The following is a 19,460-nucleotide window of genomic DNA, read 5'->3' as shown; positions in this document are numbered from 1 at the left end:
TGTACAATGAGAAATTTGATTCGTAATGAAGAGTGGTCAGATTAGTCAGATTAGTCAAACAGTGAAACATGGGAAACTTTGAGAAAAATCTGGTATTGATTGGCTAAACCAAAAATTCTGAAAATTTTATGGATAGAAGATATATGAGTCTATTTTCAAGGAAAATTAATGGAACTTGATTTGGAGTTTTGTAGCTCCAGTTATAAATGATTTAGGGACTGTTGCTCAGTAAGACAGCTTGCAGTGAAATTATAATTATGTGGTAAACATTGACAAAAATTTGTTAATGAGTTGCTTATTGTTTTCTTATAAGCTTACTATGATCTGTAGGTGTGGTTGGCCGAATATTGTAAGGGGCTAATACGTAGTTTGTATTTGAATAGTTAGATTAACGTGTTAGTAATCCAATTGTAGGCGGTTCGTGTGTGGATTTCGTCAGCATATCGTCGCAAACAGGTGTGTAACTAACACCCTCTTTCTTAGTCTAGATCGGCAAAAGTCGAAAATCCGAAATGCCGAAAACCGGTATTTTGTAGATTTGCGAGTGTGCGAATGCTCGTGAGGTAAATCGATTAATGTTTTTGTTAAGCTGCAATGTTTGGACTACAAAGTGCATGATTTCTGTGCCCTCGATATTTTTGGGCTTAATGGGCCAAAATTGGAATGATGGGCCAACGGGCCCAATTCGGTAAGAATTCTCGGTACGTGATTCTGTTAGTACGTGAAAAGTAGGAATATGCATGAAAAACCCTAAAATAGATAAATTACTGAAATACCTTTAAAAGTAGAAAATTTACAGTTTTACCCCTAGTAGATAAATTACCGAAATACCCCTAGGGTTAAATTGACCTAAATGCATGTTTGACTGTTGTTATTTACTGCATGCCATGTTGTTATTATCTGATGCATAGGATTGGGATATTGACGGAGGAAGTACTTAAAGTGGCTTGTCCACGTACTGGAGGTTTTGCCTCAATTTACTGTTAACTGAGCAGCAATGCTGTAACTGTGGAGTGTTGGGCTGGGTGGGTTGAGCTATCCCCATATGGAGTGTATGACTGGTATGGGTGGAGTGCAGTGGTTGGTGGGTTGAGTAGTCTCCCCAAATGGGCTTGCATATGTTATTGATGTTGCATGTATTTTGAAATGGGCCTATGGGCCATACTGTTATCTGAATAAGGGGCTAAGGCCTAGTTTATTGTAATCTGAAAAGGGCTCGGTCCAGACCACTTTTTACTGAATGGGCTTAGGCCCAATAGGCTTGAGTGACTTGGGCTTTGAATGGGTTTTCCTTACACACCGAGTTTCCCCAAACTCACCCCTTTTATTTTCATCCACGCAGGAAATCCCCAACCATAGTGGGCTTGGAGCTGTGAGGGAATTCGGAGTGGCCACCCGTTCTAAAAGTTTGATTTTCTTCTGGTGAACCGGACATCCTTTTATTTACGTTTTTTGTTTTGGGTTTTTAAATGTAATAAGGCCGCTTAATTATTTTTGATGGTTTTAATATGTATTACTAAGATAGGTATTACTTATTTTAAATGTTGAAATTAGATAGCTTTAGGGCGTGTTTTCAAAAACAACAAATGATTTCAAAATAACACGACAACAAGCAAAGCTTCCGCAATGAAAGTATTTTCCAAAATTAATCACTTTTCCTAAAATGACTTAATCAAATCGGTTTCCTAGAAATATCCATGACGTTAAGGTGTGGCAATGGCGGTATGCATGTCTAGGATTGGATCCGAAGGAGCTTGGTACTTAGCAATCAGATGGACTCACCGCCTCTTTTCCGGTTTCCTACCGGTGCATGACTTCCATTCACTTTAACCTATAATGAAATTATCTTTTAAAACATTAAGTTAGTTTTTCTGGATCAACAATATAAAATGTTTTGAACGCTTCGATGTGGCATGTCGGATCCGGTCATAACGTCTGGGTCGGGTTTGGGGTGCTACAGACAAATAAATTAAACCAGGTTATGATACATTTATTATATGCGCAAAAAATCTATGTAACAAATTTATAAAAAAAAATTGAAATAAAAGTAAAGTTAAACTACATTGGTAGTTTCACAACTATTGGGAAGATTTTTTTAGTCACCTAATTATAAAAAGTTACAAAATGGTCACTCAATTATTTAATTTTGTCTTTTTCGGTCACTAGCCGTTAAATGGTTAAAGGAAAGATAACATGACAACTTTTAAAATTGGCATACTAGTAACTTTAACTCTCAACATTTATATATTGTGCATTTATACATTATGTAATTTGGTCTTTTTGCATTTTACTTTTCATTGTGATCATTTCACCTAAAAAGCTAAAAAAAGTTATCAACTAAAATTGATCGAAGATATACTAAAAATGAAAACACCCACAAATCTAAGATAATTGTTTTCATCTTTTTCACTCTTTTAAAATTAATCGTCAATGTTACAAAGAAAAACAAAACTGCAAAAAAGACCTAATTACACAATGTCCAAATATTGAGGGTTAATTTTTAAGAATCACGATAAATTGACACCATGTAGAAATGTTGAGGGTTAAATTTATTATTATGCCAATTTTAAAAGCTGCCAAGTTATCTTTTCGTTGATAATTTAACAGTTTGTGACCAAAAAAGAAAAATCGAATAATTGAGTGACTATTTTGTAACTTTCCATAATTAGGTGACCAAAAAAAAAAAAATTTATTAATATTTGGGTGACTACTAGTGTAGTTTACCTTAAAGTCAAATATGGCTTTCGTTAAAATGATAAAGTTGATATTTGAAAGATCATGATGTCTTGATTTGTTACTACACTAGTATAGTTTACCATAATATGTATATATTTTTCTTAATTTATCATAATATAAAAGGAGACAAATCAACTTCGAATTAATATTTGTTACTTTGTAAAATGAAAAGAGTTGGGTAATTTCACAATTGTGTTGGAACCCGATTGATTGGTGACACCAATTCAGTCAAACAAATTATAATAATATTGTTGAATATTAAATTGGATGATGATAACTTTAGCTCCTAACATTTACCATTTTTATCATTTTGGTCCCAGTTTTTTTTTATCAATTAGGCCCGCAACCTTCAAATTTTAATAAAATTGCTTTTTGTTGAATGGAACAATTGACCAAATTGTTAAAATTTTAACGGTGTTGATATGATAACCTACATGACAATCCATATGTACTTCATTATTAACATAAATATTTTTTAAAAATATTATGAAGTTTTTGAATTTTTGAATTTTTTTGTGAAGCATTTGTGGATTGCAATGTAAATAATCATATCATTATCGTTAAAATTTTAATAGTTCAGTCAATTTTTCTGCACAAAGAAAAACAATTAACTAAATTTTAAAAGTTGAAGGCCAAAGTAATAAAAATAAAATTAGAGCCAAAATAACAAAAAAAAACATTAGGGGCTAAATTTGGTATTATACCATTAAAAATATTAAATTTGCTAACATGTGACAAATGGTTGGACTCAATGATAAGGCACATTGCACTCCTAAGAGAAGAACTAGGTTTAAACCTTAAAGACAACATTATTAGAAGGGACAACTACGAACCTTGAATATGTACAGTATATAATTTTAAAAATTACTTTTTAAATCTATACTACTATATATAAAGCTAAGGCCTTCCTTCATGACACCTCCTGTCCATTCTTTTTTTTTTTACAATATTAGTTAAATTTCAATTTTAATCTCTCATTTTTTGAGATTATATAACAATAGTTAAATGTTAGTTTTGATTCATGTATTTAGTTCGAATTTGAGATTTTATTTTAAACTTTAATTTTGACGTGATTTGATATTTCAACTTTTATAATGATATTACTTAATTTAAATACTTTACTTTGATTCAAATGCTAATGTGATTTTTATGAATTGTAAAATCATTATTTTAAAAAAAGATATTAAGTTATTCTTTTTTAATTTTAAAATCTCACACCAACAAATTTTTAAAGAAAAATTTTAACGATATCAACAAATGGACCTGAACATAAAAGCATGAAAATTAAATTTCTAAGAATAATAGACTTGAAATATTTGTCATTTTTAAAATTGTATTTTATAATTTTAAAAAAAAGAAGTAACTAATTAACACAATATGAGATGTGGTTGGAACCATACTTCTTGTTTTTTAATTGGGGGAGCGGAATGAGATTAATTGAGATTAACCCAAATTTTTATATCTACAACATAATGCTTTTTGTCACTAATCCAAAAAATTATTGGTGTAACCATACTAATTAAAAAAATAAATGTGTAAATTACTCAACCTAACATCAGCTTTAATTTAGAACAACTAGTTTACATGCCATGTTGCATGAATCTACTACACCATTACTCTCTCTCTCTTTATACATGTAGTAAAAATAAAGAATGGAATAGGCATATGATATTTTAATGGTGTTGTGGCTGCAGCTAGCTGAGGTGAGGCTGAAAAGAAGATGGGGAAATAGTATTTAAAGGCGAATTAAAAGGCCAAGCTGAAACCACGTAAGGCATAGAGCATGTTACCAACGAAGCAAGCGGGTAGCCATCCCATCCCCACACACTAACTTGAGGTTCTAAACCGACCACCGACCACCGTTCTCCTTACCCTTCTCACTCACTCCTCTAATTATTTTGCATTTAATTCCCCCTCTTACCCAAGCTCTTAATTAGTTATACTCTTTTTACAAATACTTTACGACTTGCGAAAAGTAATATTGTCAACTATATTAATACTCAACTAACTCTTTTTTTTTTTAATTTTTACATAAATTAATCAATACAAATTATTTATATTTTTGGTTCTACATATTGAAAGATACCTTAACCACAGACTTATGTCTCATTTATTTTTGTATTAAAGCTATTCATATGACACATCAATTTCTCCATTCTTTTTTTTTTTCTGAATGCACCATTTATAAAAAGGAAAAAAAAACAGGGATAAATTCACATGAGATACGGATGTGGGGCACTTTTCTTTTAAATGTTAATTCAAATTTATTTTCGAAGATTTATTTAATTTAATTTTAAAAGTAGATCAAAATTGAAAATGATAAAATGTAACCCTTCACCACTTCAATTGTTAAATAAATTATTTACAAATATATATTTAATATAATTTTATTTTCTTTCAGGCACAAAATATGATTTTAAATTAATTGAAAAAGAATTAAAATTAGTTCTGAACTATACCGTTTAATTTAGATATTTTTTCTACACGTAATAAATTCTCATCCTATGATTTGTATCAAAATAAGGGCTTATTTAGAAGAGAAATGTGGATTTATGTTAAAGGTTTATTAAATATAGGTTAAGGATTAGGGTTTACTTACACATTAGAATACAAAAAATATATGGAAACCTATTACTATGAAGTACTACGGTTTAAGAGGCTTTTTATTAGCATGGGATTATGACACATTCAGTTGAAACAAAAATATGCTTTGATATTAAATTAAGAGGTGGCATTATTGTAATATAACACAAGATGGAGCACAGAATATGAATAAGGTTATATAACCACACAACACAAGCCAACTTAAATGTTGTAGCATTGTATTGGATGGGATGGGAGCCATTGATTGGTCTAAAAGTCCAAAACCCTCCAACGCCACCATCTCCTTTTCATTTGAATGGGCAATGAAAAATCTCTCCTCTGGAATCCACCCAACCCTCCCTACGAAACAAACACTAAAACACCAAGGAGATCGGTTGGAGGAGTGGGATTTTTCTCTTTCTACCGTCGTCTCCTCCAGCGCCAACGCTGCCGTCTCCGACGCTCTTGGCTCCATCGAATTCGACCCTTCTAATACCGTCGTTGCAACAGGAGGGATCGCAAGAAAGATTAGGATTTACAGTTTGAATTCTTTGTTGCCGGAAGACAACATCCAGTTATTAACCCGAGGTGAACAAAACGATACTGCCTTTCTAGACCATGTTAATGCATGTAGCTTTTACATATGTACTCCAGCTAAGCTCAGTAGCCTTAGATGGAGACCCGGTTCCGGAGGCCGCCTTCTCGGTTCGGGAGACTACGACGGGGTGGTCATGGAATATGATCTAGAGCGGAAGCTTCCGGTCTTCGAACGGGATGAGCACGGCGGGAGACGGGTTTGGAGCGTGGACTATTCGCATTGGGATCCATTTGTTGGTGCATCTGGCTCAGATGATGGAACCATGCAAATGTGGGACCCACGATGTGGCGGCGAAGGAGGGGAATGCGTGGCTAAGGTGCAGCCCGCCGCGGCTCGTAGCTCGGTCTGTTGCGTGGAGTTCAGCCCCTTCGGCGATTCGTTAATAGCGCTGGGATGCGCAGACCGGATGGCGTATGCATACGATGTGCGGAAAATGGTGGAGCCTTTGCATGTGTTGGAAGGACATACGAAAACGGTGACGTACGTTAGATTTGTGGATGCCCAAACGATGGTTTCAGCAGGAACGGATGGGTGTTTAAAGCTGTGGAATATGAGTGATTGTGGTTTGATTAGAACGTGCAAAGGGCATGTGAATAGTCGAAGCTTCGTTGGGCTGTCAGTTTGGAGACATGGTGGGTTGCTTGGATGTGGGTCAGAAAATAACCAGGTATTTGTTTATGATAAGAGGTGGGATGAGCCCATTTGCGCGCGGGGGTTGGAGCCAATGGCTAGACCTGGGTTGGACCATGCCTTCGTCAGTAGCGTATGCTGGAGGCAAGTCCAGGAAGACCACTGCACACTTTTGGCTGGGGGTTCCGATGGGGTTTTACAGGTTTTTGTGGGCACAAAAATATCATAGCCTTATTATTCCTACATTTTTTTTAACTTTCTACTTTTGGATTATTACTTTTTCAGAAATATTGCTAATTATAAACATTGCATTTTCATGACTCTGTTTTGATTTCATGCGAATAGTATCTATTTTTGTTCATTGGTTTTAATAGAATAAAAATTGGAGATTAAATTCCACCGTTTAGTTGCCTCATTTAACATCTACCATTTATACTCCTTATTCGTAAAAGTCATCTTTAAAACTAGAAAATTTTAAATAGTGAAGAGGGTGGGAGGAAGAGAAGAAAAGAATGAATTTTTAAAAAGCTTTTGTATGTGCAACTTAAGGTGGAAACATCATAATAACGAAACATTTTTACAAAAGAAAGTGAAAGGGTAGAAATAGCTCTAAAGAGCCGAACACAATGTGGAACACCAACACACAATATTTTTTAACATTCAACCATCCTATCTTTATGGAATTTAACACAAAGGATGAATTTATTCAACAATTAATTTGTAACAAATATTGATTTAAACACAATATATCTTTACACCAATGTATAATTGTAGTCTCAAAGTTGTCGCGAATTATCACAGTCACTTTCCCAAATACCTTACAATACAATCAATTAAACTCTCTAAAGAATGCTTAACCTTACAATACAATCAATTAAACTCTCTAAAGAATGCTTAAGAAAAGAGTGACAAAATTACTAAGCACAAGATAGTAAAATATTTAAAAAAAAACTTCAATAAATAAATTTTGAATAATTTTATCCCAAATTGAAATAGAATAAGTCAATCTTTAAGTTCAATCCTATTTGAAATAAACTTAACGTGATCCTTAACAAATAAATATCTCACTTGAAGTAAATCTAAATTTCATCAGTTTCTTGTCATTTAAGAAAGTAATATAGAATCCTAGTCAAAATTAAATTCATCTAATTTCTTCAAAATGCTGCCACATAAAAGAGAACTCGAACACTTTCAAATCTAGTTCCTTGTACATTATAACTTGCCTTGCATTTGTTGCTCAATTGGAATTTACATAACCAACATTAATTTTATACAAGTAAAAAATGCAAAGAAAATCACTTCGATTATCACAAACTGTTGGAATGGAGAATGAAACAACTATATAGGACAGACAAACATAGTTTCTAACAATCTCGTCATTTGACTTTTTGACAAAACCTTGTAACAAATAATTAGTACACAAAATTCGTACAAGGTCAATAAGAAAAGAAACTAGATTATGACTCCCCTAAGAAATCCCATCACCTTTGAATCATCAAATCATCACCAAGCTTAAAAAAAGTATCCAACATCATCAATTAATTCAGTACGAACAAAGTCAATCTTAATATATCTTCAGTTTTTATAAAGATGCCAAAGAGATTTCCTCTAACTAATCTAACTTCAAGTCATAAGAATAAAAGAGGGAAAAATAATTTTATGTAGCATAAATATTGGCACAAATATTTCTTTGAATTGTGCCCTTGGAAACCACCAATAACTTTTACATCCTTAATAAATTAGTGTTCTCTTTTTTATCAAGTTTCCCCTTAATGTTTTAATCAAGTGACTCAATCCTATACTCTTCAACCTTTTGCTTTCCTTTATCTTTGAAAACCTTAAGAAGACCGACATGTAACATCCACAAAATCCTCTTAATCTTAATAATGTTATTTTGAGTAAGTACGAGTCGATTTTTTCAAAATATATAATATTTTATTTATTAGTGTTAGTGAAGAAGGTAGGAGTTGACTGGAGAAAATTGAGAGACTGATATATCATGGAATATTATTTCGGGGTATAGAGTAAATTATAAGATTTTACAAAGTACTGGGGTTAAAGTGAGAAATTTAAAGATCAAAAAGGGTTAAATTGAATTAGTGGTGAAATGTGTGAGGATATGGAGAGAATTTTACCAATATTAAGTGGATAAGGATGATGAATAGATTTTTTATTTAAATATTAATATTTTTAACAATTATTAATTTTAAATGGATATTTTCTTAGAAAAAGATGGAGATTAGAGGTGATCATTGGTCAAGCCAAGCCAGGCCTTAACAAAATTTTAGACTTGGTTCAGCCGGAAATATAGGCCTAAAAATTTGCCTAAGCTTGAGCCCGTCCCGACCCATATTAATCTCTTTAGATTATTTTATCAAATAAACAATTTTTAAAATATAATATATTAAATACAATTAAAAATATAAAAACAAATATTAAAACAACAAACCTTGCCCGAGACAAAATACAACGGCATGGTAAGCTTGTAGGTTTGATATTAATATTTGTGTTTTACACATATGTGGATAGATAATGCCTAGTTTGTGTTATTAAATTTTTATATATATCTCCTTTCATCATTTCCCTATTGATGCCAAAAGATTTGATGAAAAGCACATCTGGACACATAATAAATAAAAAATATAAAAAAGGAAAAAGTTATCAATTTTTATGGCTTCACAGAATTTTGATTATTAAATGCTTGAATCTTCTTGTTCATCACATAGGGTGTGCAACATAACCTGCCACGCATATGCACCATCCACCGTGATCCAACTTCAGTATATCTCTTCTCTTGATTTCTTTCTAACCAATATAATTTGAGTAATTAAGACAAATATATTATCTTGCTCGATCAGTCACTTGACCAAAACTTGCTCCTTTCAGTGTTTCTTTCTTCAAAACCTAATTAACAACATCCGAACTCTACTATTTATTCTCAATGCAACATATGATTCATGGCAGGTAATGTCATTGTCTGTAAACTAGGATATGATCATAAGGCATATCGCTATGTGCTTTTTCTAAAATCTGCAACGCGTGACTAACAAAATAGATGAATAAATTTTCCCCTTGATATCATATTCAATCTAGCATAGCTCCACCATCGTCTGACCACATGGTTATTGGCATGAGTGCAGATTGAACCATGCAAAATGTTATGCATCACAAATCAGGTTTTTACAAGGTGATTTTTTGTGTGAAATTGCTTGAGCTTGATAGACAAATATTTTTTCAACTTAAACAAATCTATTTTTTTTTGTGAATTAGGCTTCCAGGTTGAGATGCTTAATGCTATCAAAGGGTTCTAATAGTTTAGAGAGAACACATTGTCTCACTGCCAAACAGAAAGGCAAGACACATGGTTTATAATTAGTATATAATTTAGGCTGGGCTCAAGCCAAAAAAACTTTACCCGAGGCCTGGCCAGTTTAAAAAATAGGCCTAATTTTTTGTCTAAGTCTATTTTTCAAGCCTATATCTTGCCCAACCTCTCCCACTTTTCGGGCGAGCCTTCGGGCCTCGGCCTGGCCTATGAGTAGGTTTAATGTATATTTCTCCATTCTTCTTCTTTTCTTCACGTCCACAAGAAAAGAAAAAGAGGGAAACTTTTCATTTTTTGCAATCTCATCCTTTTCTTTCATTTGATAGAAACCATAATCAAAACCTTTGAAATTTCTTAGCAATCCTTAGTAAATCAAGATTCCCACAACCTAGTAAGCTTGGATTTCAAGTTTGAAGAAGAGTATTCATTCTTGTAGAAAGCAGAAGTATAGATAGTGTGAGAAATTAAGATTCAAATGTAAAAGCTTCATGATCTAGAATTAGTATCTTGTTTATTATAATTATTTGAGCATGAAAATGTTATGAAATAAGTATATTGATTTCTTAGGTTTTATAAAATTGATGTGAAATGAAGAGAAAGACAAGGAAAAGATGAAAGAAGTGTAGATAAAAGGAAATAAGTGGACAAAGCTTGAAGAAAGTATAGTCTAGTTAAAATTTGCAAGTACTTTAGAATTCTTCTTACCTAATTTTTAATATTATGAGAAATATACTAAGAAACATGTTAATGTTACGAATTTAATAATATGTATAAATTAATAAATATGTGTATGATCAAAGAAAAGATAAATGAGTGTGTTTATTGTTAGTGTAGTTAAGTGTTCGAGTAAATGATTAAATTGTAAAGTTTTAAAATGTTGCGAGGCTATGAAATTGTGAAAATTAGATTGTAATTGTGTTTTATATTGAGTTTATACTAATGTAAAAGCCATTGTAGACAAGTTTTGAACTTGTAGGATATAGATGGCACACTATTAGGAATATTTAGCATGCTCATGAATTTAGCACTTCAATACTCGTTGATCTATCATAATTTGATATGTCAAATTAGACTTCCCCATTATACTTCTAGAGTTTGTTTTCAAGAAAATTATCATTTTTTCTATAGTTTACTATAGATTTTAAATTTCCAAATTAATAAGTGAAAATACCTTTTTTTTATTCATTTTTAAGACTCAATTGTCCCAATAGGGGTCCTAACATATGATTAAGTGTCGTAGGTTCTCGATAGTGGCCTAAAATTGTATGAAAACATCACCAAGGAAAATCGTATCATGACATCAAAGCATCGAAATCGCGATACCCCCAACATGCCCGAGATTAAGGTAACCAATAATGGTATCGCGATATCTTCTTTGTATCGCGATACCCACTTGCTAAGGAGAACCCTATTTCAAGACTGTCGATAATATCGCGATATCCAACCTTGAGTATCACAATATCACTATCGTAAGGGGACAAAAAATGATGCTAGGGGTATTATTTGTCCAACCGAAGCACTAATCAATGCATTCAAGGGCATTTTGGTCAACAAAAAGGGTCAGAAATTACTGTTAATGTAATAGCCTGATTTTGGGGCTAGTTAGAACAGTGGTTTCGAGACCACAAATCTGACATCAAAAAACTTATTTTTATTATATTTTTATGGTCTAAAGTTTTACGAAATGATTTCATGAAAATCTTGTTCGAAAATTTTGACGTTTGGGCACTCAGTTTAGTCAAAAGGACTAAATTATAATAAGTGCAAAAGCTAAGTTCTACATGTTAAAGGTGTCCAATTGCTATGATATTTTAAATTAGAGGTCCTTATATGATAATTAGACCATTAGTTAAGTTTATGGATGAAAATGGACATGATTAAGTAAGTTTCTCAAGTAAGGCATTAAGGGCATTTTGGTCATTTAATTATTAAATGAAATAAAAAGGGAAATAAAGCCAAAATTGGTGTCTATCTTCTCTCCTTGGCTGAATTTTACAAGACACCATAGCTAGGGTTTTCTTCAACTTTCAAGCTTGATTGAAAGTACAACCTAGCCCCGTTTTTAATGCTCTTTATGTTTTTGAAGTCGTATTCACTCGATCTTTCTATTTCTACCATTGTTTTGAAGTAGGGTTCATGTTTAAAATTTTACCCATGTATGACATGCATGTGTTTTGATGATTTATGGTAGAAAATGAAAGTTTGATGTGTGATTAATAACTTTTACTAAGTAATTTTAGTGAAAATGTATAAAAGGACCTATTTGTAAAAATTTATAAAATGGGTAGTAAAAATTAGATTTAATGAAAAATGTGGGCTGAAATGAGCATGTATATAGTTCAGCTACACTTGGGTAACAAAGAAATTGAATACATTTTCAATTTACGAGCCTGAGGACTAATTTGTAAAAATGTGAAAGGTTAGGGGCAAAATGATAATTTTTCCATAGTGTTATTTTCGGATTGAATTGAACAATGTGATAATTAAATAAGTTAAACTTGTTATTATAGATCAAGAAAGACGAGGTTCGGACCTTGATCGAGGGAAAAATAAGGTTATTGACGATTCAGTCTATTTCCGCTATTTTTGTACCGAGGTAAGTTCTTATGTAAATAATTCATTGTTTTGATTATGTTTTGTATGCTTTACTATTTTACGAATTATGATTGACAATTGAGCGTGTTCGACAAAGTTACGACAATCTTGAAATCCCAATTGAATCTTAGGAATAGATAGGATACAAATGTCATGACATTAGGGTTACCGAAACTATATGTAAGACCATATCTAGGATATGACATCATTATGAGACTTTGTGTAAGACCATGTCTGGGATATGGCATCGATATGAGATTTCGTGTAAGACCATATCTGGATATGACATCAATATGAGACTTTGTGTAAGACCATAGCTGGGCTATTGGCATTGATACAAGATCCCATGCAAGACCATATCCGGGATATCCAATTGGTGTGGTACTATGTGTGCGAGATACCTGAGTATCCTTTAGTAGTCCAAGTGGTTCAACGGGAAATGAAACGAGAATGTCAAAGTTGTGAAAGACTATGGTAAGTTGTAAATTGTTACAGGTATGTACATGAAACTCATGCTTAATGAGCTTGATATGTGCGGAATCCCTCGGTAAGGTTGTGATTGAGTAAGTTGGATTGTGAGATTTATAATGATATTTATGATAATTTACTTCAAATTAATTGTATGTTAAATGTGATTTTATAACACTTATTATTTGCATGGGAACTTACTAAGCTTTAAATTTCTTTTCCCTTGTTTTATAGTGTCACCAAGCCAGCTCGGGGATCGAAGACTGTCGGAGATCCATTCACACTATCAACTTAACATTTTGGGTACCAATGATTTAATGTTTTCAGTTATGGCATGTATAGGGACTTGGTCTTTTATTATGTGTCATAATTGATTTGGCCAAATGTGTTGGCTTATGTTGGTTGATAATTCATTTTATAAATGGCCATTGAAATTGGCTAATATTGGTTTAAGTATATGAATATGATGATGCCTTTCATAGATGTGAAAATTTGTATAGTTTAAGTTGAATAGCATGTAATGGTTGTATGTGATAGATGATAGTATGTGAATGATGTGTGGATGCCTTGTTTGTGGCTGATTAGGTTGAATGTATATGCTTGGATTGGTATTATGTGTTGTTGTGTAGGTTGTGCATGGAAGGGTGGCAAAAAGGCTTGGTAAATAGCCTTGTTTTTGTCCACATGGGCGTGTGTCTAGGCCGTGCGTGACACACGGTGTAACAACTCGGTTTAGACCCTAGTCGGAACAGTAGTTTCGGGACCACAAATTCGAGTAAAAAATATTTTAATATTATTTTTCGTGCTTATATTATGTGAATTGGTATCTGTGAAAAATTTCGTGATTTAATTTTACCATTTGTGTGCTTAATTTGCAAAAAAGACTTAATCGTATAAATTGTAAAAGTGGCCTTTTATATTATAAATGTGTCTATTTGCCATGGTTTACTAAAGCAAAGGTCCTTATGTTGTTGTTATGCCATTGATAAGGTTAATGGACATTAATGACCATCCATTAAGTGATTTTATGATGGTTTAACAAAGGTTATTATGGTAACTAATATATTATGTTATTATAATTAAAACCAAAGTTAAATTTTAGCTTATTTTCTTTCTTCTTGGCCGATTGTTAAAAGAAAATAAAGCTTCCATGTCTTGTTAGGGTCGGCACTTGCAAGGCTCAATTGTAAGTTCATTTTTTTCGGTTTTCGATGATTTTTACGTTTTTGTGATCGTTGCTTTGTATTCTATTAAGCCCATGCCTAAATTCTGAAATTTGTTAATGATTTTGTGATATGTTATTGTTGATTTTGTGAACTTTATGATGTTAAATGGTGAAATATAGAAGCTTAATGATAGATAAATATGTTTTGTGTTGGGATTTTTGATGAATTTGATTATTATGCGCTAAATTGTGAAAATGAGATTTTGAGGGACTAAAATGTGAAATAAATGAAATATATGGGCTTATATGAACTACATGAAAATTCAGCCTAGCATGTGTAATATGAAATTATGTGTATTTTGTGATTTTATGAATTAGGGACTAAAGTGTTAAAAAGTGAAAATGTGAGGGCTAATTTGTAAAATGCCCTAAATATGTGCATATGGATTGAATTGGATGATTTGTTGAATAAAAGAGTTAAATTTGAATGCGTATAGATCAAGAACCAAAGAAAATGGAATTAGATCGGGAAAAGTCAAAAATAGTTGAATAGCCGTTCGTTTCCATTCGTTTCCATATGAGGTAAGTCAATATACAAATAAATGTGTTTAAATTGAATTATTATTGCTTGTATGTTAATGAATAGTGATGAAGCTATTTGAGTTGAAAGTGAGAAATTCGAGAAAGTTCCGATAATGTGACGACGTCCGAAAAGTCCTGTATGAATCATAGGAATAGTTAGGATACATATGTCATGACATAGGATTTCGATGTGTGATTTCATGTAAGACCACGTCTAGGATGTTGGCATCGATTTGAGATTTACGTGTAAGACCATGTCTGAGACATCGATATCGTATTTGATTTCGTGTAAAACCCTCAGTGGCATCGATATTTGATTACATGTAAGACCACGTCTGGGACGTTGGCATTGACGAGCTTTTTAAGCTATCCGCGTATCCAATTTGATTCCGTACAGTTCAACGGGCATTCTGAGAAACAAATGACTATGTGAATGTGTATCCAATTCAGGTACATTTGAAATGTATATCATGTTTGAAAATGAAAAGTAAGTATATGTACATTTGTGGACATATGATATATGTATGAATTATTATGTTAATGAAATGTGTTATATGTAAGTGAATTATGATCAAATGAGCTATATGAGACATATTAATATGTGATTGTTTTTTGCTATGAGCTATATGAATGTAATGGTTTAGAAATGTGTTATGAGATAAGTTTATTTGTAGATAGCTTACTAAGCTTTTGAAAGCTTACTTTGTATGTGTTTACAATTGTTTTGTAGTTATCGAAGCTATCGGAAGCTTGGGGATTGTCGAGGATCATCACCACACTATCGAACTCTATTTTGGTACCTTTTAAAAATGTGAATATTGAAGTATGACATGTATAAGCTAAAAGTATTTGAATATGATTTTTGAAGTGTATATCATGCCATGTGATATGGCTAGATTAAAGTTGCTATTTGGTGTGTTTTTCGTATATAAGTTGAGTTAAGAAATGGTATGTGTTGATGTGAATAAATGGCCTAGTGAGAAATAGTCAATTTGGTAAGTTAGTTATGTGAATTAGTTATGGAAATTGTATGATTTTAATATGAGAATGGATGTGAAAAATTGAGATAATGACATGTATGAATGAATGAGTTTGGTATGTGATTTTGGTATGTTTTGGTTTGGATAATAAGAATGAAATTGATTGGTGACATTATGGATTGAATTACGCAATGTTGCGTATGGTTTTGGTTGCTATTTGGTCATGAATTGTGCTTTGATTTGATTTTGGATTTGTAGGGATGACCATTAAGGGTGGCAAATTGGCTTTGCAAATAGTCTATTTTTGTCCACACGAGTAGAGACATGGGCGTGTGTCTCAGCCGTGTGCGACACACGGTTATGTTACAGGACCGTGTGTCCCTTGGGGTAGTCCTACAATTTAAAGTTTGTCTCGAGCACAACCTAGACACACGGGCGTGTTTGGTGGCCGTGTGAGGCACATAGCCTTGGCACATGGGCATGTGTGGCCATTTCAAAGGGTACATGGGCTAGACGCAAGGGCATGTGGTTAGCCATGTGATCCAAGTTAGTTTCGACCACTGCCAAGGCACACGAGCATGTCTCCAACCGTGTGGTACAAGTTAGTATGTATGCCCTGTTTAGCCACGGCTTAGACATACGGGCGTGTCTAATGTCGTGTGAGGTACATGGCCTGATCATACGAGTATGTGACCTCTGTAACTTCGAAAATTTGTTAAGTTCTTGAAAAATTTTGTATGTGCTCGGTTTAGTCCCAACCCCTTCCTAAAGCATGTTTAAGGTCTCGATGACCTAAGAAAGGGACTTTGAAATAATGTTTGACTATGATGCTATGATGTGTGGATGATATTTGTGAATTGATTAGTAAATGTTCTGATATATCCGGTAATGCCTCATAACCCTAGTTCGGCAATGGATACAGGTTAGGGTGTTACACATGGCTTGCCCCATGGGTGTGTATTCTGGTCGTGTGTCTTTTGCACCTTAATTGTTGCAAAACAAAATGCTCAGTATTGAGCACATGGGTAGAGACACGGGCGTGTGTCTCAACCGTGTGGACGGCACGGCCTTAGGCACGGGTGTGTGCCCTTGGCGTGTGAAGTCTACACCTATTTTATGAAAAATTATGAAAATTAAATTGACCGGACGACTAAGTACACGGGCGTGTGCCTTGGCCGTGTGACTTAAATTTGTTCTTTGGTAACAAACAGAGAGTTACATGAGGTCTAGACATGGGCGTGTTTGACCACACAGGCTGCCTACACGGGCGTGTCCTAAGCCACACGGGCGTGTGACCCCTGTTTGATGAAAAACTTTCTAAGTGTTGTGAGATTTTTCTAAAGTTCTCGGTTTAGTCCTGAACCACTGCCAAAGTATGTTTTGGGCCTCGTAGGCTAGTTATAGGGACGATTCCAATGTATGTGAAAAGTTTTAAATTTGAACGAAAATTTATGTCTCAGTTTTGTATGTTTGCTTACGTTTAAGTTTCTAGCGTCAAATACGGCTAAAGGGTGTTATAGCTAAAAAATTAACTTTGGCTGAGGAGAGAGATACACATATAAGGGTTTCTTAGTTTAGTTTTCTCTTTAGTGTTCTTAGGTTTTCTATAACAGCCCGTTTTCGAGTCAAATCGAAACAGTGATTTCGGGACCACAAATTCGAAGTAGAAATATTTATTTTATTCTTTCTTTAATGTCTATAGCATGATAGAATAATTGTGTGAAAATTTCGTTAAGAAATTTTATCGATTGGTGCTCAATTTCACTAGAAGGACTAAATTGCAATAGGTGCAAAATTTGAGTTCTAGAAGTTAAAGGTGTCTAATTGCTATAAAATTTTAAATTGGAGGTCCTTAAATGGTAATTAGACCATTATAATTTAGGAGGGACAAAAATGGACATGGTTAGGTGAAATTTTAAAGTTTGTATTAAGGGCATTTTAGTAATTTGGTAAATAAAGACAAAATTAACTAAATAAAAGTGTCCCTCTTCTCAAATTAGTCCTGCCATAGCCAAATTTCACAAAAGATCCATAACTAAGGTTTTGGCCAAGCTTTCAAGCTCGATTGTAAGTCAGTTCTTATCCCGTTTTTAATGATTTTTATATTTTTGAGATCGTTGTAACTTAATCTAGCTATTTCAAAGACTAATGTAAAAGAAAGTTGAAGTCTAAAATTTTACCCATGTTGAATATGCTTGTGTTTTGATGTTTGATGATAGAAAATGCATGATTGTTGTTCGATAAACCACATTTGTAAAGTGATCTTAGGTAAAAACGACAAATAAGGACTTATTGGTAAAAGATTATAAAATGTGTAGAAAAGTGTGAATAAATGAAAAATGTGGGCTGTTATGTGTACAAATAATGTTTGGCTAGGCTTGGGTTGGGATGAAATTGAAAGAAATTCATTTTATAAGCCTAGGGACTAAATTGTAAAATCTTGAAATATTAGGGGTAAAAATGTAATTTTTGCCATAATGTGATTTTGGACTGAATTGAATAGCTTGATGATTAAATGAGTTAAATGTGGCATTATAGAACAAGAAAAACAAAGTTTGGGTGTAGATTGGGGGAAAAATAAAATAATTGACGACTAGATCCCTTTTGCCATTTTTGCATCTGAGGTAAGTTCGTATGTTAATAAGCTTTGTTAAAATTGTATTTTAAATGCTTTAATTTATGCATGAATTGTGTAATCGACTTTACAGACACATTTGGCAACGTTTTGGCAAGCGAGAAACCCCAATCGAACCTTAGGAATAGATTAGGATACAAGTGACATGTCACTAGGGTTTTATGTTATGTGATCCGGGTGCTGGTCCTATACTTCCTACCGGTGGCTGAGTATATAGACATATGTTACAGTTAATTGACAGCTTGTGTGAGCAGCACTAAATAGCTACATCTTGACTGACAGCTTGTGTGAGCAGGCCTGTTGATGGCTTGAGAGTGAGCATATATGCGTTATGAGATAGAGGTAGCAATGGCTACATATGTGACACCTTGTGTGTAATATTTCTTGTGTATTCGACATTATTATTCCAAATGGTTCATTGGGTGTGTCAACGATGAGAATAAGTATGAAATCATTATGAGATGGTACAAGTATGTACATAAAGCTTATGAATATTAAACTCGTGAAATGATAATCTCAAGGTAGGTTTGTGATGGAATGGATTATGGTTATGAGATTATGGTAAACTACATTATCTTATACTACATTACTTGAATGTTAGTATAGTAAGATTTGCTTATTACTTTCATACGAGCTTACTAAGCTATATAGCTTACTCCGTTTTACTTTCCATGTTTTATAGTGTCACCAAGCTAGCTCGGATTGGAGATCGTCGGAGATCGCATCACACTATCAAACTGTCATTTTGGGTATCGATGATCTTAAACATCTTGAGTATATGCCATGTATAGGGACTTGGTTATTTTTTATATGTGTCATTACAAATTTGGCCAAATGTGTTGGCTTATATTTGTTTAAGGTGGTTCGATATTTAGCCATGTAATTGGCTCAATTTGGTTAAATTGGTTGTAAGCTTAAGTATATTCATACAGGTGCAGATATCTCTTTTATGATGTGGTATATATATATGATTGGTGAATGGTTGAATGTGACTTAATAGCTTTGTTGTTGAATAGTTGAGATTGGCTTGTCGGTATGCTAGGAAATCTAAGAAGAATTATGCATGATAAAAGTATTTGTGTTGGTACTTGTGGATGTGAGTTGGTATGATTTAGTTTGGTAGGAAAAGATGTTGTAGGTATGTTATGTGTAAATGATATGGT

The 19,460-nt window shown here is 33.2% G+C and overlaps 1 protein-coding gene and 1 long non-coding RNA gene across 2 annotated transcripts; both read left to right on the top strand.

Moving 5' to 3' along the window:
• The first annotated feature begins 487 nt into the window (after positions 1–487).
• LOC128290124 (uncharacterized) lies at positions 488–1,535 on the top strand. Its single transcript, XR_008279766.1, has 2 exons — positions 488–688; positions 1,343–1,535. It is a non-coding gene; the product is annotated as an uncharacterized LOC128290124 (long non-coding RNA).
• A 3,954-nt stretch (positions 1,536–5,489) lies between these two features.
• Positions 5,490–6,867, top strand: LOC108485753 (WD repeat-containing protein RUP2-like). The gene has a single exon (XM_017789597.2). It carries the CDS (start codon positions 5,571–5,573, stop codon positions 6,774–6,776), a length of 1,206 nt encoding a protein of 401 aa, XP_017645086.2. The 5' UTR covers positions 5,490–5,570; the 3' UTR covers positions 6,777–6,867.
• Positions 6,868–19,460: the final 12,593 nt, after the last annotated feature.

Source organism: Gossypium arboreum, chromosome 3 (assembly GCF_025698485.1).
Source record: "Gossypium arboreum isolate Shixiya-1 chromosome 3, ASM2569848v2, whole genome shotgun sequence".
In the NCBI taxonomy this organism is placed as follows: Eukaryota; Viridiplantae; Streptophyta; class Magnoliopsida; order Malvales; family Malvaceae; genus Gossypium; species Gossypium arboreum.
The sequence above is the reverse complement of the archived record's forward strand: the minus strand, read 5'-3'. Positions and strand labels throughout refer to the sequence as shown.